The sequence below is a fragment of the Vicia villosa genome, linkage group LG3 (assembly GCF_029867415.1).
Source record: "Vicia villosa cultivar HV-30 ecotype Madison, WI linkage group LG3, Vvil1.0, whole genome shotgun sequence".
Taxonomy (NCBI): Eukaryota; Viridiplantae; Streptophyta; class Magnoliopsida; order Fabales; family Fabaceae; genus Vicia; species Vicia villosa.
In genome coordinates this window covers 218,404,358-218,429,324 of record NC_081182.1, presented here as the reverse complement: position 1 = coordinate 218,429,324, position 24,967 = coordinate 218,404,358, and the positions used below count along the sequence as shown (strand labels likewise).

The window sequence follows — 24,967 nt, the reverse complement described above, 5'->3', positions numbered from 1 at the left end:
GAAGGAGGCCATGGCCTTAAATCTTTTAGGGCTTTCAATGAAGCAAAAAATTTGCATATGTGCTGGAACTTTATGAACGAATCTTGCAACTGGGCCCGCATTCTTGCTGCCAGAGTTAAGAGGAACAAAGGTATCATTTCCTACTCCATAAACTCTTCTCTTTGGAGTAGCATTAAAGAGAAGTACACAACTGTTAAAGAGAATTGCCAGTAGCTTATTGCAAAAGGAACTAAGGTAAACTTCTGGCTTGATAATTGGTTAGGTGAATCACTTGCTCAAAAATTCAAAATTCCCCTTATCTACCATAAGCATCTCTCCATAAAAGTCAGTGATTGGTTGGTCGATGGTTCTTGGATCATTCCTGCAAACATTCAATCAGCCTTTCCTAACTTGTTGCCTCTCATTACTAAGATTATGCCTCATTCAATTGATACAGAAGACTTACTGGTATGGACCTGCACTGCTGATGGGATACTTTCTACAAAAGTAGACTATGACTTCATAATGAAACCTATTGTGTCTGCTTCATGGTCTTCATTTCCTTGGGATAATTGTACCCCCTCCCACTCTTTGCTTGTTTGGAGATTCATCCATAACAAAATTCCCTCTGACGAGAATCTCAACTCTTGTGGCTTCTGCTTCCCCTCTATGTGCTCGCTATGTAGGAACTCTCCGGAATCTGCTCAACATATCTTCTTTGATTGTTCCTTTGCTAAACATCTTTGGAATTGGTTGTCAACCAAGATTCATTGTTTGCCAATTTCATCGATAAGGGATTATTTTTCTATTTTAAAGGCTGGGTGGTCTCCTCAAGCTAGGCTAACTGTTCCCTCTTGCTTCACCACTATGTTTCATCAAATTTGGAAGGCTAGAAACTTGGCTAGATTCGAGGATAAGCTAACCTCCTGGGAATGCTACAGGTCGATTATTGCTTCTCAAATCAAGATAACAGGCAGTAACAACTCCAAGTTCTCCAATTCTGACATGAACAACTTCACTGTTCTTAAAACCTTTGACATTGGCATGCACCCTCGGCCTCCTCAAAGGTGTATTGAGGTTTTTTGGTCTCCTCCTCTCGCGGGCTGGATCAAGTGCAATATCGATGGCCTCGCGAAAGGTTCTCCTATGACAAGTTCTTGTGGTGACATTTTCAGAAATGATATGGCCGGTCATATGGGAAGCTTTTGTGCTTATCTTAACGAGGGAAATTCTGTTTCGGCGGAATTGTTGGCTGCTGTTATAGCTATTGAGAAAGCTAAGGAGCGAAACTGGTCTAAATAATGGATTGAAACAGATTGTATTTTAGTGGTGAAAGCTTTTACTAACTCTAATCTTGTCCCTTGGTACATCAAATCTTGTTGGCTCAATCGTTGTGCGTATACTCTTCATATGGACTTCATGATTACGCACACTTTTCGCGAAGCCAATTTTTGCGCCGCTTTCTTGGCTAATCTTGGGTTTCAAATCAAGACTTTCACTTGGTTTGATAGTTTACCCTTTGGTTTGTATAAGGACTTTTAGCTTGACAAACAAGACAATTCTAGATTCAGGCTTTGTAATTAATAGGCCTTGCCTTTGTTTTGTCCTTGTAATCCTTTTCTTTTTTTTTTAATGAAATCTTCTTTTGCTTAAAAAAAAATGTATAATTATTTCAGTGTTACAGAAAATGAATAAAAGTAACAAAAACATTTTTAAGGTTAAAAAATGATGAATGCAAAAGTAGGGAAGGATGAGAAATTAAATTGCAATGAAAAGGATGCAGATTAAAAGAAAACATTAGTAACATACAGAATAAGTATAATTGAATAACCATTAACCATTAACTCAATCTACACTTTTTCTAAATTCCAAAAGTAACACCATCATTTCAAAAAAATCTCTATGAATTGATGCCAACAATACATTAGACATGTTATTGTCAAAGAGAATCAAATAAAATAAGATAAAATAAAATAAAATAAAAATACATTAATAAATTATAAAGCAACAAAATCCTCTCTTTCTTCCATGGCCCACAACCTCTCTCTTCTCTGTTTATTGACTTACCTTTTTTTAAACATTTCCATTTTCTACTTTTCTTTGAAATTTTTTAATTCTAAAAGTCTTTTGAAATTTCCACCTTTCATTTAATAATATAGACCAAGACTCTAACAAACAATGAGAAAAGTCTATGTAGATGTAAACTACAATTCACTAATAAGCAAATATCAAAAACAAAAATTGAAAACGTTAAATTCAAAAACTAGCGATAACAAAAATTTAAATAGAAAAAGATCAACCAAAAAAAAATTAAAATGATTGTGAACAGAATGAGAGAAGAAATAAGAGAAGAGTAGTGTGCATGACAGTCAAAACTAGACTTGACCATTCAATCAGTCGGATTGAAAATCGAAAATCTAGTATATATCTATTTGATTATGAAAAATCAAATTGTAAAAGAATCATAATGTAAATTAAAAAAATTGGTAAAAAATTAATCAAAGTTCAGTCTAAAACCAAAAAATTAGAGGTTTAGACTATTTTTAAGACCAGATCAAATTTTGTTTTTTTTATATATAAAAACATGAAGCATTTTCCTGGGAGATCAAAGTGTATGAAAAGACTAAAGTAATTTTGTTCAAAGTTTTCATAAAAATTTTTTGAATTTTCCTGGGAGATACAGGAAATTTCAAGCACAAATCGGATTTTTTTTAAAAAGTGAGATTTTTATTAGAAATTTGAAATTTCTGGGAGATTTTACTATAAATTTTGAAATCTTCAATAGATTTTATCGAAAATTTTGAAATTTTCGGAAGATTTTTCAGGAAATTTCAAAATTTTCGGGAGATTTTACCAACAATTTTGAAAATTTTACGGTTTATAAAATTTTTTGAAATTTACGGTATTTTACCACAAAATTTAAAATTTTTGAAACTAATTACAATTTATTGGAAATTTCAAATGTTCTATCAGAAATTTCATATATACCAAAATTTTCAATATTACACCTGAAATTTCTTTAAAAAAAATTATTTAGGGAGTGTCATATATAATTTAGGGTGACAAATAAAATGCTCAAAAACACGAGAGGATTTTGTGTTGAATGAAAATGTTGTTTGATTTAATTACCTTTAGGGAGTGTCATATATAATTTAGGGTGGCAAATAAAATGCTCAAAGTAAAAATTATTTTCAATTCTTTTACTTCTCTCTATTTAAATATAATGAATAAAAGTGAATTTTATAAAAAAAAATACATATTATGTTATTAATTTATGATTATTAGTATATAAAAATTTGGAGTGTTAAAATGGATCTGGCATGTTGCATATGTCTATTTTGTTCGTACTAGTGTGAGGTGGGTCAAGTGTTTAAGTCCGTAACCTCTAATGCGTCTACTTTATTTTACTCTATTTTTTTGAGCTTTTACGGAAGCGACATCAATATAAAATTTTGCAGTTTTACACTTAAGCAAAACTTATTTACTTTCTTTAAGTAAAACTTAAAATTAATTATTTTATTATTGAATACACTTTTATTTTATTATTGAATACACTTTTTTTAACAGAAAAAAAGAGATTCATGACATTTTAGATATTTTTGTATTATTTTTAAAACATTTAAAAATAACAATATAAAATTTTAAAAATTAAAAAGGCTATAAAAATTGTATAGTCTAATAAGCTTTAATTATTATAAAGTTATTATTTATCTTTTTAATAAGCATTTTGTGTTTAGCAAAATTTAATTTAAAACTTTGAGGTGAGTACACATCAAGACCTAAACCTTTACCACTAGAACATATCTTAAAACCCTAAAATCATAGCTACATTGATTCTATCTAATTTTGGTTACCCAATTTTCCTTAAGTGATGAAGATTATTTTGTATAATCTTTTTTCTAAGGTTTAATTGAATATATGGTTTAAATGAGAAAAGTGAATATAGTATTATGTTAAATGATAATTGACGGAAGAAAAAATATTTGCATGAAAATAAATAAATCATAATTTTAAAAATAATCAATCATTATTTTTTATTTATTAAAATAAATAAATTTATTTCAATCACAACTACCCACACGAATCTAATTTAAAAAAAAATTAAATTTTAAATAATTTAAAATTTTATATCGTGTTCTTATTAATTGTTTCTAATATTAAGAATTTATATTTGTATCCATGGAAGTTTTTCTCATGACAGAAGTTATTAATTACACAATTTTTAAAATGATAATATATTATTATTTATTAAAAATAAACATAAGAATATTTTTGGATTTTTCTTTGTCAAAATCTTCTATTTTCTTTACATATAATTATAATTATATATTATTATTAAATTTGATAAAATTAACTTTTAAATTTTGTGTTACTAGCTTCCACTCATTTAGATGCTATCATCAATTTATTTCCCTCCATTTTTATCTCCCACTCAGCACCACCGACAACTGTTATAACCACCGCGATAACCACCACGAGACCACCGCGATAGCCACCGCGAGAACTATTTGCCACAAGTCTTTATCAGAGAGATCCGTTACCTACAGTGCTCTAATTAGGTTTTTTAGTTCCCCTTTTCTTATTTCTTCAACTTTAATCCTCTTTTGGAAATCAATAACTAGATGATTATGATCAAGTTTCTCTTGTTGCTAGCTATTGGTTGCGTTTTCAGCATTTGTTAAATTGGAAGCAAATTATTTACTTTACAGCATTTACATATATATTCAACTTGTTCACTTTTACAAAGCTTATCTTATTTGTGATTTTGAGTGTTAATTCTTGTGTCAAATTTCAATTTAACTCAATTTACTTCAGTTTTGGAATGATATCAGACTGTATCGGAGCAACGAAAATGATGCTACTAGACAAAAGGTTCTTTGCCCAAGGTTTTAAATAACTGTCGCGGTTGCGTAAAGGCTTTCGTGATTTCGGTCAGTACATGTGTTGAACCTCTGGTAGCAGTCGTCTCAGTGTGAATTAACCATAATTTGTTTTTTATCATAAAAATGGGGAATAAAGGTATCGGAACATTTTGTCGCGGCTGTTTTTAAAATCTTCGCCTCCATCAGGTCACCTACTTCTCCAATCTTTCTTTTCTAGATTAGGTTTATGTTTTTCTATTATAGTATTCAATTGTATCTTTTAAAAGAACTGGTGTGAAATGCTTTGACAGGGTTTCCATCAAGTATGAGGATATTGGATGCAAGTCACTGTGTTTCATTGGAAACTTACAAATTCAATCTATTTAGATAATGCAATCCCCTTGCATCACCATCGGGATGTCATTTGTTTTTACCTGGAGTACCGAAGAGCGTTTTGGAGGTATGCTTTCTTGCTTCCCTAACCTTTTCAAAATATCGTGTTTGAGTGTGTGACTCATTATGTTTGTGTGTGACATTTCTTTGGATTTGATTGTTTTAGTCTCTATAGTACCAACACCTCTGACAAAAGATGTGTCCATGTAAGTGTTAGTGTTGGACTCAGATACCACCACGACACTGACACTTGTGATTATGGTCAATTTATTAATTTTTTTTCAAATTATCACCTGTGTCGACGTGTTGGTGTCGTGTCCAGTGTTTGTGCTGCTTATGTCTTAGTTATACACTTTCTTATGACAAAATATGGATTGCAAATGAAATCACCTACATCCCATCTCTTAATATTACAAATATACAAACACAAGTTCTTGGATTAGAATAGAATAGACACCACAAGAAGTTGTCAAGTATGCAGAAACTAACTCATCTATGTAACACATCCTGCAAGTATTATAGCAAATTGAAATATCCATTGTATTGCTTATAGAAAAGCATCAACACAACAACCAATAATAAAAAACACCACACACAAATGACAGAAAATGAAAACAGAAGCATTAGTCTATTAATAGATTACACATTCATTGACTTGATTATATAGTAGATGATTCAATTCAAGGAAATAATTTATTAAGCACACCGTAGAAGGAATGAAGAGACAAAGTGCATCTTTATGTGACCTACAACATGGAGAATATGAACCTGTTCACATGGACACAGAAAAACTTTCAATATTGAGTATGATACAAATAACTTAGAAAGCAAGAAAGTAGGAAACATTCATGTAAAGGGAGGATTAAAGCATGAAATAAACAAACAAAATTGAAAACATGTAATTTGGTTAGAGTGGCAATGTAATTTCAAACATTCTTAGGAGAAGCCTAAAATTATTAGAGGAAAGAGTACCTTAATGTTTTAGATATTGAGTTGAGTAGGAATTAGGCGCAGCTCATAATCATGATATCTTGATCCTACTTTCTGACGAGTCAATACAAGGGGAATATGATTGATAATCCAATGGCATGGTCCACCTTTATCTAGATCAATGCTATCAACTAGTTCAGCGGACATGTCAATCAATTCTAGGAGTTGAAGGTTTTTCAAGTTTTGGAGGTCATGGGGTACCACCTTCAATTGAGGGTTGTTGTTAAATTTGAAGTCTTCAAGACCAAGCAAAGCTTTTTTGTCTATAGATACAGATTTTAGTCTATTTAATCTATTGAGATCCAACTCTATCAGCTTATAAAACCCTTCTTTCTGAAAATGCAATCTTTCACCAGAAAAGGCATCATCCGATAAATTCAGCCTCAACAAATTAGGCAAATTCTTCAAAGATTCTAGTGGATCATCTTCGATGTTAGATAAGCCAAGTCTTAACTTCACAAGATACTTGAGATTTGGAATCCATTTAGGCAACTTTGCTAATCTACTTTTTAAGTTAAGCACTTTAAGATTAGGTGGAGTTGATACAAAATCAAAGTCAATGATCTCCTCCTCAGTTATAGCAGTAATATTTAGAGATTCAAGGTGCTTCATCTCTTGTATTGTAGCACATAATACATTTCCATATTCTCGCCGGACACGCCTTATGCCTAACTTTCGCAACTGTTTCAACTTTTTGAGCTCTTGGATAATGTCTATTCCACCATGATCTACTTCCAGAAAGTAAAGTCTTTCTAAAGATATTAAACACCCAATACCCTCTTGCATTTGTACACCACTTGTAAAGTTCAGTATAGTATAAGACTCCTCATACTTTCTATAATAAACTGGAAGAAGCGTTAGCTTTGTGAGTCTGTTTATCTCTTTCGGTAACTCATGCACACGAGATTGCCTTAAATCCAAGGTTTCTAAGTTGACTAACTTACCAATCGCTCTTGGAAGAACGGTAACTTTTGTAAAACTCAGGTTCAAGTATCTTAGGTGGAAAAGATTCCCCAAGTTATCAGGAATAGATTTCAACAAAGAATTCTGAAAATCAAGCACTTTCAAAAGCTTGAACTTGGAAGATAATCCTTGTATGAAATGATTAGGAAATTCACCTTTGTCGAAAACAAATATAGCTCGAATTCCTGAGCTACTAGTGTTTGTCAAGTCATTGTTGGAGATAGCTGCTATAGAAAAGCGTCTTGCTATTCCAACAATGACTTGTTCATCATCTTTATGGCACAAATGACAAAAACTTAAATCTTTTATTTTTCTAATGACCACTTCGCGCAACAAATCATGAACTTGGCAACTTTTGACTCTCCCATTTAAGCCAACTTTGAAAACATTAACCAAACTTCTTTGTATCAACTCTGTTAGGTACTCTTCAGCAACTTCCTCCAAAGTTCTTCTATCCTGATGCCTAACAAACCCTTCAGCCATCCACTGCCTAGTAAGTCTCTTCCTATAGATTGCGTAGTCCTCAGGATATATACCAAAATATAGCATGCATGATTTCAAATGGTAAGGTAAGTCATCATAACTAAGAGATAAAATCTTTACTAAACTAGTCAAATGCACATTGCGATCTAACTCCATTCTCAGATTTTGACTCACCTTCATCCACTCGAACATGGTTTTAGCTTTTGTTGACAAAAGACCACCGATGGCCACAATTGCTAGTGGTAGCCCTCCACATTTTTGAACAATTTCTTCGGATACATCCTCAAGATCTGCTGGACACTGCCCTCTAAATGCCTTGTTGCAAAACAGTTCCCATGCTTTGTTTGGAGGCAAAGGCTGTAGCTTGTGAACATGAACAGGAAAAGATTTCTTAAAATATTCAGCTACACGCATCATTCTAGTGGTCACGATAATTCTACTTCCTTTGTTATTACTAATTAAGGCATGTTCAATCTCATCAGAAAAATTTTCCTTCCAAACATCATCAAAAAACACCAAGTACCTCTTTGACTCGAGATATTGTCTCACATGAGTAATCAATGTTTCATCATCCATCTTTAGCAGACCCTTTGGAATAGGCTCATTGTTGTCCTTGCAAAATTTCTTTACCATATCTGTCAACAACTCTCTGATAGTGTATGATTGAGAAACTGTGATGAAAGATCTACAATCAAAGTGCCTCTTCACTAGCTGGTTATCAAATACATGCTTAGCGAGCGTGGTTTTCCCGAGTCCTCCCATACCAACCACAGAAACCAACATGAGCTCATTGTTTCCCCCCACCAAGCAACTAACCAATTCATCTCTAGGGATCTCAAACCCTACAACTTGAGTCTCTTCAATGAAATAAGGAGCCATTCGAGGGTCACCAATTCTAGGAGCTTTAGTCCCTCTATAACTTCCTGATCCACTTTCAGACCGAAACTCAAACCTTGTACTTCTTTCTTTGATTCTACCAAGTGATAACATGATGTCTCGAATCTCAGAAGCAATCTTGTGATGTGGATGCATGGTTTTGATCAAACCTGGAATCATTTGGAGTGCAGATCTGAATCTAGAATGGTTGACCCTTTGTGCCTCATACATGTTATACTCATCAATCACATCTTCTATGCGAAAAGATGCTTCTCTCAGCTGCTTCACCCAAGTTTTGACTCCATCGGATCCTCCTCCTCCACCATCATCATCTGCCTTTATGTCTGCATCCTTGAGGAAGGCTTGGATGCTCTCAAGTTCATCTTTTATGTCAATGAAGTCTCTTTCAATCCCTGCTACCGAAGTTCTTTCTTCTTTTACAAATTGGCAGAGTTCTTCCATAACAAATGACACCACAGTTTCTGCCATTTCAATTCAAAGATGTCATCAATCAGACTAGCCCTTGCATGGATTTTTTTTTTTTGACAATCCTAGCAAGTTCAAGTGAAATGCCTTGTTTTGGTGCTTAGTTTATTGTAAAGTAGCTTTGATTCGTGGAAAAACTTTGACTAATGTAAGAACTTATCTGCAAAATAGCTTTCTACAAAATAATATTTTTCTATTGTTGTTTGTTTTTTTAATATTCTGCTTGCAGAAAGAGATTTGTTTTTAATATACTACTTGCAGAAAGAGTGGGTGCAGCAGGTAGTCAAGAAACATATGTCTATTCTTTTAATAGAAGTGTGCTATTGTCAAGGTTGCGTGGCTTGGTTTTCTTTTAATTGTTAGTTGTATGTGCAATATCTTAGCTGTAATATCTTGTTCAGTTAAACCTGAAATCTTGTAGATTTTGTTATTTGGTTAATTGTAACTAACTATTGTAACTATTTGTAATTAACTATATAACTACTCTGCTGTATATTCTATATATACTGAACCACGCGCTTTACTATAAAATCTACCTAAACTGAATTGCGAACACTCCTAATATATTATTATATATTATTATCATTATTACTAAATTTCATAATTAACCTTAAAATTTTGTGTTACTAGCTTCCACTCATCTATATACTATCATCCATTTATTTCCCTCCATTTTTATAATCACCGCAAGACCACGACTAGCACCACGAGATTTATTTTTCCTCGAATCAGTAAGTTTCTCAACTGCTCTCGATTCCCACACGAAATTAGGTTTCTTGGATCGGCGGAGTAGGTTTAGGTGGCGGAAAAATCAATGACAGAATAAGGAGTAATGTGAGAATGAGAGTGAATTTGAATACCTGAAATGACGCGCTTTCCTCCTTATATAATGAGAGCAGTTAAAACCGCACGATTGAGAAGAGGCGGTTGTACGGGTTGCTGTTAGATTTAAGCAGATGGTGATTAACGCGTCCAATGACTAGAACATTATCTAATTTGTGAGTTTGAGTGTTAATGCTTATAACAAATTTCAATTTAACTCAATTTACTTCAGTTTTGAGATGATATCAGGCTGTATAGATGCAATGAAAAAGATGCTACTAGACAAAAAGGTTCTTCGTTGCTTCGATCAGGTTTCCTACTTCTTCAATCTTGCTTTTCTAGATTAGCTTATGCTGGTTTTCAAGAATTAGTTTCGCTTCTCGTTTAGGATTTATGGTTTAGAGTTTATGGTTTTCTATCATAGTATTCACCTGCATTTTTCAAAGGAACTGGTGTGAAATGCTACAGCTGTTTCCAGGGTTTCCATCAAGTATGAGGATATTGGATGCAAGTCATTGTGCTTCATTGGAAACTTACAAATTCAATCTCCTTTGCGATGTAATTTACATTTACCGAAGAGCTTTTTGGAGGTTTGCTTTCTTGCTTCCCTCACCTTTTCAAAATAACGTGTTTGAGTGTGTGGCTCACTATGTTTGTGTGCGTGACATTTCTTTTGATTGGGTTGTCTTAGTTATACACTTCCTCATGAAAAAATATGGATTACAATAGAGTAGTCAATATTAGCCAATAGTGGTGCTATCCCGCTATAGCGGAGCGGAGGCCGACCATTATGAGAAGAGCCTTAGCGGTGCATTATATTATAGCAGCCACAATTTTTGGGGTCGACTGCTCCGCGCCGCTATCCGGGATTTGACTACTCTAGATTACAAATGAAATCACCCACATCCCAACTCTTAATATCACAAATATCATACTACACACACACACATGTTCTTGGACTAGAATTGAATAGACACCACAAGAATTCGTCAAGTATGCTGCAATTAACTCATCTATGTAACACATCCTGTAAATATTATAGCAAATTGCAGTATCCATTGTATTGCTTATAGAAAAGCATCTTCACATCAACCAACAATAAACAACACCACACACAACAGAAAAAGAAAACAGAATCATTTGTCAATTAATAGAGTACACATTCCTTGATTATGTAGCAGATGATTCGATTCAAGGAAATGATTTATTAAGCACACAGCAGAAGGAATAAAGAGACAAAGTGCATCTTCATGTGAGCTGCAACATGGAGAATATGAACCTGTTCACATAAATACAAAAATATAGAAACTTTCATTCAACTATTATATCCATAGGGGTGTGACATATACAAAATCAACTTGAATATTATCATTTTTATATATACAAAATATTATAAGATTAATTTTCCTAGGAAAGTTGTGCATGCATTAAAGCTTATTTTACTTGAAATCAAGTAGTGAACATTCATGTAAAGGGGAGATTGAAGCATGTAATAAAAGACAGAAATTGAAAACATGTACTTTGGTTGGAGTAGCAATGTAATTTCAAACATTCATAGGAGAAGCGCCTAAAATTCTTAGAGGAAAGAGTACCTTAATGTTTTAGATACTGAGTTGAGTAGGAATGGGGCGCAACTCATAATCATGATATCTTGATCCTACTTTCTGACGAATCAGTACAAGAGGAATAGGATTGATAATCCAATGGCATGGTCCACCTTTATCTAGATCAATGCTATCAACTAGTTCAGCCGGCATGTCAATCAATTCTAGGAGTTGAAGGTTTTTCAAGTTTTGGAGGTCTTGGGGTGCTACCTTCAATTGAGGGTTGTTGTTAAATCTGAATTCTTCAAGCCCAAGCAAAGCTTCTTTGTCTATAGATACAGATTTTAGTCTATTTAATCTATTGAGATCCAACTCTATCAGCTTATAAAACCCTCCTTTCTGAAAATGCAATCTTTCACCAGAAAAGGCATCATCCCACAAATTCAGCCTCAACAAATTAGGCAAATTCTTCAAAGAGTCTAGTGGATCATCTTCGAAGTTAGATAAGCTAAGTCTTAGCTTCACAAGATACTTGAGATTTGGAATCCATTTAGGCAAATTTGCTAATCTACTTTTCAAGTAGAGCATTTTAAGACTAGGTGGAGTTGATACAAAATCCAAGTCAAGAATCTCCTCCTCAGTTATAGCAGTAATATTAAGAGATTCAAGGTGCTTCATCTCTTGTATTGTAGCACATAATACATTTCCATATTCTCGCCGGACACGCCTTATGCCTAACTTCCTTAACTGTTTCAACTTTTTGAGCTCTTGGATAATATCTATTCCACCATGATCTGCTTCCAAAAAGCAAAGTCTTTCTAAAGATATCAAACACCCAATACCCTGTTGCATTTGTACACCAGTTGTAAAGTTCAGTATAGAATAAGACCCTTCATATTTTCTATAATAAACTGGAAGAAGTGTTAGCTTTGTGAGCTTGTTTATCTCTTTTGGTAACTCATGGACACGTGTTTGCCTTAAATCCAAGGTTTCTAAGTTGACTAACTTACCAATAGATCTTGGAAGAACTGTAACTTTTGTAAAACTCAGGTTCAAGTACCTTAGATGGAAAAGATTCCCCAATTTATCAGGAATAGATTTCAACAAAGAATTCTGAAAATCAAGCACTTTCAAAAGCTTGAGCTTGACGGATAATCCATCCATGAGCTGTTTAGGAGATTCACCTTTGTCGAAAACAAATATAGCACGAATTCCTGAGTTGCTAGTGTTTGTCAAGTCATTGTTAGAGATAGCTGCTATAGAAAAGCGTCTAGCTATTCCAAAAGTGACTTGTTCATCATCTTTATGGCATAAATGACAAAAACTTAAATCTTTCATTTTTCTAATAATCACTTCGCGCAACAAATCATGAACTTGGCACCTTTTGACTCTCCCATTTAAGCCAACTTTGAAAACATTAACCAAACTTCTTTGTATCAACTCTGTTAGGTACTCTTCAGCAACTTCCTCCAAGGTTCTTCTATCCTCATGCCTAACAAACCCTTCAGCCATCCATTGCCTAGTAAGTCTCTTCCTACAAATTGCATTGTCCTCGGGATATATACCAAAATACAGCATGCATGATTTCAAATGGTAAGGCAAGTCATCATAACTAAGAGATAAAATCTTGACTAGACTAGTCAAATGCACATTGCGATCTAACTCCATTCTCAAATTTTGACTCACCTTCATCCACTCGAACATGGTTTTAGCTTTTGTTGACAAAAGACCACCGACGGCCACAATTGCTAGTGGTAGCCCTCCACACTTTTGAACAATTTCTTTGGATACATCCTCAAGATCTGCTGGACACTTCCCTCTAAATGCCTTGTTGCAAAACAGTTCCCATGCTTTGTTTGGAGGCAAAGGTTGTAGCTTGTGAACATGAACAGGAAAAGATTTCTTAAAATATTCAGCTACATGCATCATTCTAGTGGTCACGATAATTCTACTTCCTTTGTTATTACTAATTAAGGCATGCTCAATCTCATCAGAAAAATTTTCTTTCCAAACATCATCAAAAAATACTAAATACCTCTTTGACTCAAGGTATTGTCTCACATGAGTAATCAATGTTTCGTCGTCCATCTTCAGCAGACCCTTTGGAATCGGCTCGTTGTTGTCCTTGCAAAATTTCTTTACCATATCTGTCAACAACTCTCTTATAGTGTATGATTGAGAAACCGTGATGAAAGATCTACAATCAAAGTGCCTCTTCACTAGCTGGTTATCAAAAACATGCTTACCGAGCGTGGTTTTCCCGAGTCCTCCCATGCCAACCACAGAAACCAACATGAGCTCATTGTTTCCCCCCACCAAGCAACTAACCAATTCATCTCTCGGGGACTCAAACCCTACAACTTGAGTCTCTTCAATGAAATAAGGAGCCATTCGAGGGTCACCGATTCTAGGAGCTTTAGTCCCTCTATAGCTACTTCCTGATCCATTTTCAGACCGAAACTCAAACCTCGTACTTCTTTCTTTGATTTTTCCAAGTGATAACATGATGTCTTGAATCTCAGAAGCAATCTGGTGATGTGGATTCATGGTTTTAATAAAACCAGGAATCATTTGAAGTACAGATCTGAATCTAGAATGGTTGATCCTTTGTGCCTCATACATGTTATACTCATCAATCACATCTTCTATGCGAAAAGACGCTTCTCTCAGCTGCTTCACCCAAGTTTTGACTCCATTGGATCCTCCTCCTCCGCCATCATCATCAGCCTTTGTGTCTGCATCCTTGAGGAAGGCTTGGATGCTCTCAAGTTCATCTTTGATGTCATTGAAGTCTCTTTCAATCCCTGCTACCGAACTTCTTTCTTCTTTTACAAATTGGCAGAGTTCTCCTATAACAAAGGACACCACAGTTTCTGCCATTTCAATTCAAAGATGTCATCAATCAGACTAGCCTTTGCATGGATTTTTTTTGACAATCCTAGCAAGTTCAAGTGAAATGCCTTGTTTTGGTGCTTAGTTTATTGTAAAGTAGCTTTATTTGTGGAAAAACCTTGACTAATGTAAGAATTTATCTGCAAAATAGCTTTCTACAAGATAATATTTTTCTATTGTTGTTTGTTTTTTTAATATTCTGCTTGTAGAAAGAGATTTGTTTTTTATATACTACTTGCAGAAAGAGTGGGTGCAGCAGGTAGTTAAGAAACACATGTCTATTCTTTTAATAGAAGTGTGCTATTCTCAAGGTTGCGTGGCTTGGTTTTCTTTTAATTGTTAGTTGTATCTTGTATGTGCAATATCTTTGCTGTAATATCTTGTTCAGTTAAACTTGAAATCTTGTAGATTTTGTTATTTGGTTAATTGTAACTAACTATTGTAACTATTTGTAATTAACTATATAACTACTCTGCTGTATATTCTATATATACTGAACCACGCGTTTTACTATAAAATCTACCTAAACTGAATTGCGAACACTCCTAATATATTATTATATATTATTATTATTATTATTATTATTATTATTATTATTATTATTATTATTAAATTTCATAATTAACCTTTAAATTTCGTGTTACTAGCTTCCACTCATCTAGATACTATCATCCATTTATTTCCCTCCATTTTTATAATCACCGCGAGACCACGACTAGCACCACGAGATTTATTTTTCCTTGAATCAGTAAGTTTCTCAACTGCTCTTGATTTATCTTCCATGAAATTAGTTACTAAAACTCACCATTTTCTCTAATTAGGTTTTTCGTTGTTCCTCTCTTATTTCTTCAACTTTAATCCTCTTTTGGGAATCAATAGTTATATAATTATGATCAAGTTTCTCTAAATGCTAGCAATTAGTCACGTTTTCAGCATTGTTAAATTGGAAGCAAATTATTTACTTGACTGCATTTACATAAATATTCAACATGTTCACTTTAACAATGTTTATCTATTCTGCTTGGGAACCAGAAATGATCGGTGAGACGGAGAGATGAGGTTTTGGATCGGTGGAGCAGGTGAGACTGCGAGATGAGGTCTTGGATCGGCGGAGTAGGTTTTGGGTGGCGGAAAAATCAATGACAGAATAAAGAGTAATGTGAGAATGAGAATGAATTTGAATACCTGAAATGACGCGCTTTCCTCCTTATATAATGAGAGCGGTTAAAACCGCACGATTGAGAAGAGGCGGTTGTACGGGTGGCTGTTAGATTTAAGCAGACGGTGCTTAACACACCCAATGACTAGAACATTATCTAATTTGTGAGTTTGAGTGTTAATGCTTATGTCAAATTTCAATTTAACTCAATTTACTTCAGTTTTGAGATGATATCAGGCTGTATAGATGCAATGAAAAAGATGCTACTAGACAAAAAGGTTCTTCGTTGCTTTGATCAGGTTTCCTACTTCTTCAATCTTGCTTTTCTAGATTAGCTTATGCTGGTTTTCAAGAATTAGTCTCGCTTCTTGTTTAGGATTTATGGTTTAGAGTTTATGGTTTTCTATCATAGTATTCACTTGTATTTTTCAAAGAAACTGGTGTGGAATGCTTCAGCTGTTTCCAGGGTTTCCATCAAGTATGAGGATATTGGATGCAAGTCATTGTGCTTCATTGGAAACTTACAAATTCAATCTATTTAGGTAATGCAATTTCCTTGCACCACCATTGCGATGTAATTTACATTTACCGAAGAGCTTTTTGGAGATTTGCTTTCTTGCTTCCCTAACCTTTTCAAAATAACATGTTTGAGCATGTGGCTCAATATGTTTGTGTGCGTTACATTTCTTTGGATTGATTTGTCTTAGTTATACACCTCCTAATGACAAAAATATCATCCTATACACACACACACACAGGTTGTTGGATTAGAATTAAATAGACACCACATGTTGTCAAGTATGCTGCAACTAACTCATAAATGTAACACATCCTGTAAATAATAGCAACAAAATTTCATATATCTTTCATAGCAAATTGGAACGTCCATTGTACTGTTTATGAAAAGCATCCACACAACAACCAATAATAAACAACACCACACACAACTGACAGAAAACAGAAGCATTTGTCAATTAATAGAGTACACATTCCTTGAATATATAGTAGAGGATTCAATTCAAGGAAATAATTTATTAAGCACACCATAGAAGGAATGAAGAGACAAACGGCATCTTCATGTGACCTACAACATGGAGAATATGAACCTGTTCACATGGACACAGAAAAACTTTCAATATTGAGTGTGATACAAATAACTTAGAAAACAAGAAAGTGGGAAACATTCATGTACTTTGGTTAGAGTGGCAATGTAATTTCAAACATTCTCAGGAGAAGCCTAAAATTATTAGAGGAAAGAGTACCTTAATGTTTTAGATATTGAGTTGAGTAGGAATACTGTTTTAGATATTGAGTTGAGTAGGAATCGGGCGCAACTCATAATCATGATATCTTGATCCCACTTTCTGACGAATCAGTACAAGAGGAATATGATTGATAATCCAATGGTAAGGTCCACCTTTATCTAGATCAATGCTATCAACTAATTCAGCTGGCATGTCAATCAATTCAAGGATTTGAAGGTTTTTCAAGTTTTGGAGGTCTTGGGGTGCCACCTTCAATTGAGGGTTGTTGTTAAATCTGAAGTCTTCAAGACCAAGTAAAGCTTCTTTGTCTATAGATACATATTTTAGTCTATTTAATCTAGTGAGATCCAACTCTATCAGCTTATAAAACCCTCCTTTCTGAAAGTGCAATCTTTCACCAGAAAATGCATCATCCCACAAATTCAGCCTCAACAAATTAGGCAAAATCTAGTGGATCATCTTCGAAGTTAGATAAGCCAAGTCTTAGCTTCACAAGGTACTTGAGATTTGGAATCCATTTAGGCAACTTTGTTAATCTACTTTTCAAGTTGAGCACTTTGAGATTAGGTGGAGTTGATACAAAATCCAAGTCAATGATCTCCTCCTCAGTTATAGCAGTAATATTTAGAGATTCAAGGTGCTTCATCTCTTGAATTGTAGCACATAATACATTTCCATATTCTCGCCGGACACGCCTTATGCCTAACTTTCTTAACTGTTTCAACTTTTTGAGCTCTTGGATAATGTCTATTCCACCATGATCTGCTTCTAGAAAGTAAAGTCTTTCTAAAGATATCAAACACCCAATACCCTCTTGCATTTGTACACCAGTTGTAAAGTTCAGTATAGAATAAGACCCTTCATACTTTCTATAATAAACTGGAAGAAGCGTTAGCTTTGTGAGCTTGTTTATCTCTTTTGGTAACTCACGCACACGAGTTTGCCTTAAATCCAAGGTTTCTAAGTTGACTAACTTACCAATAGATCTTGGAAGAACGGTAACTTTTGTAAAACTCAGGTTCAAGTACCTTAGATGGAAAAGATTCCCTAAGTTATCAGGAATAGATTTCAACAAAGAATTCTGAAAATCAAGCACTTTCAAAAGCTTGAACTTGGCATATAATCCATGTATGAAATGTTTAGGAAATTCACCTTTGTCGAAAACAAATATAGCACGAATTCCTGAGCTACTTGTGTTTCTCAAGTCATTGTTGGAGATAGCTGCTATAGAAAAGCGTCTAGCTATTCCAACAGTGACTTGTTCATCATCTTTATGGCACAAATGACAAAAACTTAATTCTTTTATTTTTCTAATGATTACTTCACGCAACAAATCATGAACTTGGCAACTTTTGACTCTCCCATTTAAGCCAACTTTGAAAACGTTAACCAAACTTCTTTGTATCAACTCTGTCAGGTACTCTTCAGCAACTTCCTCCAAGGTTCTTCTATCCTGATGCCTAACAAACCCTTCAGCCATCCACTGCCTAGTAAGTCTCTTCCTATAGATTGCATAGTCCTCGGGATATATACCAAAATACAGCATGCATGATTTCAAATGGTAAGGCAAGTCATCATAACTAAGAGACAAAATCTTTACTAGACTAGTTAAATGCACATTGCGATCTAACTCCATTCTCAGATTTTGACTCACCTTCATCCACTCGAACATGGTTTTAGCTTTTGTTGATAAAAGACCACCGATGGCCACAATTGCTAGCGGCAGCCCTCCACATTTCTGAATAATTTCCTTGGATATAACCTCGAGATCCACTGGACACCGCCCTCTAAATGTCTTGTTGCAAAACAGCTCCCATGCTTTGTTTGGAGGCAAAGGCTGTAGCTTGTGAACATGAACAGGGAAAGATTTCTTAAAATATTCAGCTACATGCATCATTCTAGTGGTCACAATAATTCTACTTCCTTTGTTATTACTAATTAAGGCATGCTCAATCTCATCTGAAAAATTTTCTTTCCAAACATCATCAAAAAACACCAAGTACCTCTTTGACTCAAGATATTGTCTCACATGAGTAATCAATGTTTCGTCGTCCATCTTTAGCAGACCCTTTGGAATAGGCTCATTGTTGTCCTTGCAAAATTTCTTTACCATATCTGTCAACAACTCTCTTATAGTGTATGATTGAGAAACTGTGATGAAAGATCTACAATCAAAGTGCCTCTTCACTAGTTGGTTATCAAAAACATGCTTAGCGAGCGTGGTTTTCCCGAGTCCTCCCATGCCAACCACAGAAACCAACATGAGCTCATTGTTTCCCCCGACCAAACAACTAACCAATTCATCTCTTGGGATCTCAAACCCTACAACTTGAGTCTCTTCAATGAAATAAGGAGCCATTCGAGGGTCACCGATTCTAGGAGCTTTAGTCCCTCTATAGCTACTTCCTGATCCATTTTCAGACCGAAACTCAAACCTCGTACTTCTTTCTTTGATTCTACCAAGTGATAACATGATGTCTTGAATCTCAGAAGCAATCTGGTGATGTGGATTCATGGTTTTGATAAAACCAGGAATCATTTGAAGCACAGATCTGAATCTAGAATGGTTGACCCTTTGTGCCTCATACATGTTATACTCATCAATCACATCTTCTATGCGAAAAGACGCTTCTCTCAGCTGCTTCACCCAAGTTTTGACTCCATTGGATCCTCCTCCTCCGCCATCATCATCAGCCTTTGTGTCTGCATCCTTGAGGAAGGCTTGGATGCTCTCAAGCTCATCTTTGATGTCATTGAAATCTCTTTCAATCCCTGCTAGCGAACTTCTTTCTTCTTTTACAAATTGGCAAAGTTCTTCCAAAACAAATGAAACTACAGTTTCTGCCATTTCATTTCAATGTTTTCATCAATCAGGTTTAGCCCTTGCAAGGAATTTTTTTTTGGCAATTCAAGCAAGTTCATGTGAAGTGTCTTGTTTTGGTGCTTAATTATAGTTTATTTGTAAAAGAGCTTTGATTTGTGGAAAAACTTTGACTAATGAATAATTTATCTGTAAAATAGCTACAAGACAGTATTTTTCTATTGTTGTCTGGGGACAAATACATTTCTTTTCAATTTTGTTGGTTCTATATTTTGTTTTTATTATCCTGCTTGCTGAAAAAGTGGGTGCATTAGGTAGTTCTGAATGTTTAAACTTTGAAATTTGTTTTTTATATACTGCTTGCAGAAAGAGTGGATGCAATAGGTAGTTCTGATTTCTGAACGTTTAATGTTTAATGGCAGAACCCTATAAAATTATCTTAAAAACATGTGAATTTTAACATAGAAACTTTCAACAATTTTTTTATTCCCAGGTCATTGGTTTATGTGTTGTCTTGTAGTAAGGGTGTGTGTTGTATGCAATATCTTAGAGATTAATCAACAAAAACAAGTTGCCAAACAAAAATATTATCTTACATATTACTCCCTCTGGTCCCATTTATAAGAAAAGATTCCATTTTTAGATACATTGAATAAATAATGTATCTGGACAACATATTGTCTTGATACAATATTTATTCAATGTATCTGAAAAATGAATCTTTTCTTATAAATAGGACCGGAGGTAGTAATTAAAGAGAGTAATAACATTGTCCTATAAATTGATTAACCGTTTGATTCATATATTGACAAAGTTAGCTATGTATAAACTAAAACATACAACCCTCGAAATAAACAGCACTTTACACCCTATTATCTTTATATTTCTAATCGAATTCCTACAAAAAGATAAATTGGCTAGAAGTGGAATTATAGATGTCAGTTCTTTGTTGTGCTATAGTGTTAGTGGGAAAGAGGAGAATGTTACTCATTTGTTTTTTTATTGTAACTTATTTGGTAAGTTTTGAGTTGAAGTGCTTGGTTATCTGTTGTGCCTTGCCTATTAATCTTAAAGAGCATGTTATTCAGTTTGATGGTGTTCATTTGTTTCAAAAGGAGGTGAATTAGTGCATTCAATTAATTTGGCTGGCTTGTTGTTGGGTTATCTATCATATAAGAAAATTCATTGTTCTTGAAATTTTAAATATGCCCTTTTTGTCAAAGATCATGTCCACGTGGCTATCTTTATCTTTTAGCTTCCAAAACCAACTTTTCATCACTTCCTACTTTCATTATTTCTTGCTTTACTGCTTTCTTATTCTCTTTTATTCTTTCATTCTTTTTCAATTTTTTTCTATAATTGATACTACTTAAAAAACACTCTAGAATTTACAACTATTTAAAAAACAACTAAAACGAAATAAAAATAATATATATTACAATAACTTAAAGTTTTTATATTAATTATCATATTTTTCAATATTTTAATATATATTGTTCAATATATTGTAAAAAAAATTATTTAAATTTTTAACAATTTTTGAATTATATATCGTTCAATAACTTAAAAATTATTTAAATTATTTATTTATATGAGACAAAATAAACCAACACCAAAATAATAATATTTAAACAATACTAATTATTTATAACTTAAAAAATAAATTTAATATTAAAATATATTTTTCAAAATTTAAAAGAGAGATTTTAGAAATAAATGTAAAATAAAGAGATCGATATAAATAATAATTAATTTACATTTAAGATCTATTTAAAAAATTAAAATTCATTTCAAATATATGTACAACCGATTAATTTTTTTAAAAAGAAAAATAATTTAAAGTTGTTTTGAATTTTAAAAATTAAAATTTATTGATCATTTTCAAAAAGTGTTTGAAAAGAAAAAAATAAAAAATAATTAATTATCATTATTACTATTTAATATATAAAGAATAAAGAATAGTGTTTTTTTATGTTTGTGTGCGATTAAAATATCATGAATCTATCAAAATTTAAAGACCTTAAAATAAATAAAAAAATTATTTAAAAAATGACTAAGATCTTCAACAATATCAACACACAAATTCAAAAACATCACAACAACAAATGAACAATTTAATCAAGACTATTTTGTAATTATTTTTTAACTATAATTTTTAATTAAAATTATGATTCCAGTAATACCTGTGAAATCTTTATATTTATATTATAATTTTAACAAACTTTTTAAAATTCAATTTTTCTACTTAATACAATAACTTCATTGTTCTAATTAAATGATCTCATTTTACTCTTTAATTATCTTAAATGTAATGCGAATAATACGAATCACAGTGTTGCAGTCTTCAATTATCTGTAAAAAATTATATTATAATGTTATCCATAAAATAAAGGTTATAACGTGATGCGAATGATGACATTGGAGAGAATGCACGTGAAATTGAAGTACTAAAGTCTTTGCGAAGTAAAAAAGAGTTAAAAATCATGTTATAAATAAAAACAAAATTATATATTAAAAAAAAATGTACATTTAGTATTAAAAAAAATATACAACTGAAACGGGACACGAAGTTATTGATCAAAATATTGATTATTAGTGGTACATGAAATTACTGAAAATATTTCTTTTAACGGGGCATGAAGTTGCTTATTAAAATATGTCCGGCCAAGTGTCGAGTTATAGTGTAGTCTAACAATTGTGTATTGTTGTTTGTGTTGATTGTTTTTGTGTTGTAGTGACACTATGGCTGGGAGGAATGATGATGCGTTGTCAAACGAGGGTGACCGATACTCGAGTTTGATAACTTTGCAATTTTCTAGAAAGCGTAGCAGAGTATTCAATTTGTATATCATATTTGCGAGGGATGTATCCTCGGTGGCTCTAAACGGAAGTGGTGGTTTCTCGCCATTGAAATACATAAATGCAAGGTGGGTATATGAGCTCATTCTTTGATTTTAGTCTGCCCCTACTTTTTTGGTAGTCCGGGGTGGTGTGCAGCAAATAAGGGGTTGAGACACACCCTATTTATACAAGTATTGAGTCACTTTGGACGTCAAAAACCTTATCATATATTAGTTAAAATTTCATAAATACATATCCGAATAAGGGTGACTTCGAAGATATATACACGAAAACTTACCTGAATCAGAAAAAACTAGAAACTTTGTAGACAAACACATGCAATGTAAACCAAAAGCAAACCATAAAATTAATATGTATTAAATCGTATCAATATTAATACATACAAAATAGTGTATCGATTACAGTCTAAAATACATCAAATGATTTAGTATCTCATAAATCTAAAATTGATTCCACCTTCGACGCTTCCTTATTTGATTCTCTTTCAAGCTCCATCAATTTGTGAGCTCTATTATCCTCTCCATCAATTGATCCAGCTAAATTTCTGGATCATTTGTTGAATGTGTCGTCCACTCGATCGATGTAGCTGGAATTGGACACCTAGGTTTCAAATAAACCTGAAAGCACATTAAATTTCCATATCTCATTGACACTACAATATCTGTGCAGTTTAAACGGACAACCAGACTTTATGGTTTCGGTGTCCTCACTATTCAACTCCCGAATCGGGGGAACATACGTGCCACTTCTCTCACGTCTCATGGTTACAAATGCTTGTCTTCTATTTGAACCATTGTCGGACCTTCCGATCACAATGCCAAATCCCAAATTCCCAGCTACCATGCAGATTCATTAAAGCATATGTTCACGAGCAGTATATAATTGTTCATTTATGAAACATTGACCAATGCCTATCTCTATCGGTTTAACATCATCCTTCACTTTTTCCAGTTAACATCATGCTTAACTTTAATTGGTTTAACATTATTAGTTGCTTCATCCTGTTTTACATCGTTACATACATCAGCTTTGGGAAACATATTTGAATGAATCATATCTAATAATAACCAAAATAGGAAAAGGCTAAAAAAACCAGTAACAGACTAATTCAGATATACATATCCGAAATAATGTTGGTAAGTTCAGATATGTATTTCCGGACCAAGCAAACATTTTTTCAGCAAAAATGACGATCTATGCATGCAATGTGCGATGAAATGAGAGAACTTTACCTTAAATTGTAGCTTATTATGCTCCATTTGATGTGATAAAATGTAAGAAATCTGGTTTGAAATCGAAAAGTTGATTGAGAATGAGTTTTTTTCAAGGTTTTTTTTTTGTTATAGAGGAGTTTGGAGAGTTTGAAGAGTGAGGAAGATGATCATACATATATTTAATTTTCCGCTGGACATTTTTGGATATACATCTCCAAAAATATCACTGAACGGTTTAAAAAAAATTCAAAGTGAAAAGATTATTTCAAAGATGTATCTTTGAATTTACCCTTGGTGTATTCAGAGACACTTCTACGAATTAAGTTTGCCAAAAATTAGTATTTGGTGCATTTGGAGATGTATCTCCAAATTTATCCAAAAATATTTTAAAATTTTTAAAGATGCGCTACATATAGCAAAGGTGAGATGAAAAATTGTCTTTTAATTATGATGTTAATATATGATGGACTCATCTGCTTCTTTGCATTGAGTTTTCACCCTGATTTGTTGTTTTGTTTGTTCATATGATTGTCTGTTTTGTTTGAACTCTAGCATCTTAGTCATTCTAGACATTGTAGAATGTTTTAATTTAATGTTTTTAACTTCTTCAAAAAAGAATATTTAAGATTAGTAGCGGAGCCAATAACCTGACTCATGAGTGTAATATTATTTGAGCCAAAAACCTCCATGTGTTCCAAATTATAAAATATTTTGTAAAAAATTGTTTCAAATTATAAGTCACTTTACAATTTCAATATAATATTAATAATTTTTTTTAATATCCACATGTATATGTATTTACTACGGTTTCTTCCTTCAAATCTTTTAATTTGTCTTTTCCATATAATTAATAAAGAGTTTATTGTAGAGTCATTTATAATTTCTATTTTTCATATAAAATTAATTATATTTTTTAATTTGTGTGAAATATTCAAAATACATAGTTTAAACCCTAATTTGTTAAGTTAGCTTGTTTATTAAGTTAGCTTGTGTAATGGGCCTTGTGGAAAAATCCCATTAGTTAGTATGTTAAGTTTTATTATAAATAGCATACTAGTCTCTCATCATTGCATACTGCAAATCCTAATTTAGGGTGAGAGAGGTTATTTGTTATTCTTGTAAACTTGTAATCTTGTTTTCTAAGAGAAAGTAAAATAATATCAGTTATAACCAATTCTTTTGTTCTTCTTTTATTCATCCCTTGTTTTATACTTCGTTCCTGGCATTGAGTTCACAACAAATTGGTGCGGTGAGCGTGGAGAAGATGCCTTCAACAAAGTATGAGATTGAAAAGTTCACCGGAGTGAACGATTTCGGTCTGTGGCGCTTGAAGATGAAATCCCTACTGGTTCAGCA

The 24,967-nt window shown here is 33.2% G+C and overlaps 2 protein-coding genes and 1 pseudogene across 2 annotated transcripts; 1 reads left to right on the top strand and 2 right to left on the bottom strand.

Moving 5' to 3' along the window:
• The first annotated feature begins 414 nt into the window (after positions 1-414).
• LOC131659970 (uncharacterized) lies at positions 415-1,281 on the top strand. The gene has a single exon (XM_058929076.1). The coding sequence runs from the start codon at positions 415-417 to the stop codon at positions 1,279-1,281; it is 867 nt and encodes a 288-aa protein (XP_058785059.1).
• A 3,505-nt stretch (positions 1,282-4,786) lies between these two features.
• On the bottom strand, positions 4,787-19,819 carry LOC131659969 (uncharacterized; annotated as a pseudogene).
• On the bottom strand, positions 10,859-14,478 carry LOC131593608 (disease resistance protein RPM1-like). Its single transcript, XM_058866176.1, has 2 exons — positions 11,447-14,478; positions 10,859-11,133 (listed from the first exon to the last, which is right to left on the bottom strand). The coding sequence occupies exon 1, from the start codon at positions 14,276-14,278 to the stop codon at positions 11,456-11,458; it is 2,823 nt and encodes a 940-aa protein (XP_058722159.1). The 5' UTR covers positions 14,279-14,478; the 3' UTR covers positions 10,859-11,133; positions 11,447-11,455.
• Positions 19,820-24,967: the final 5,148 nt, after the last annotated feature.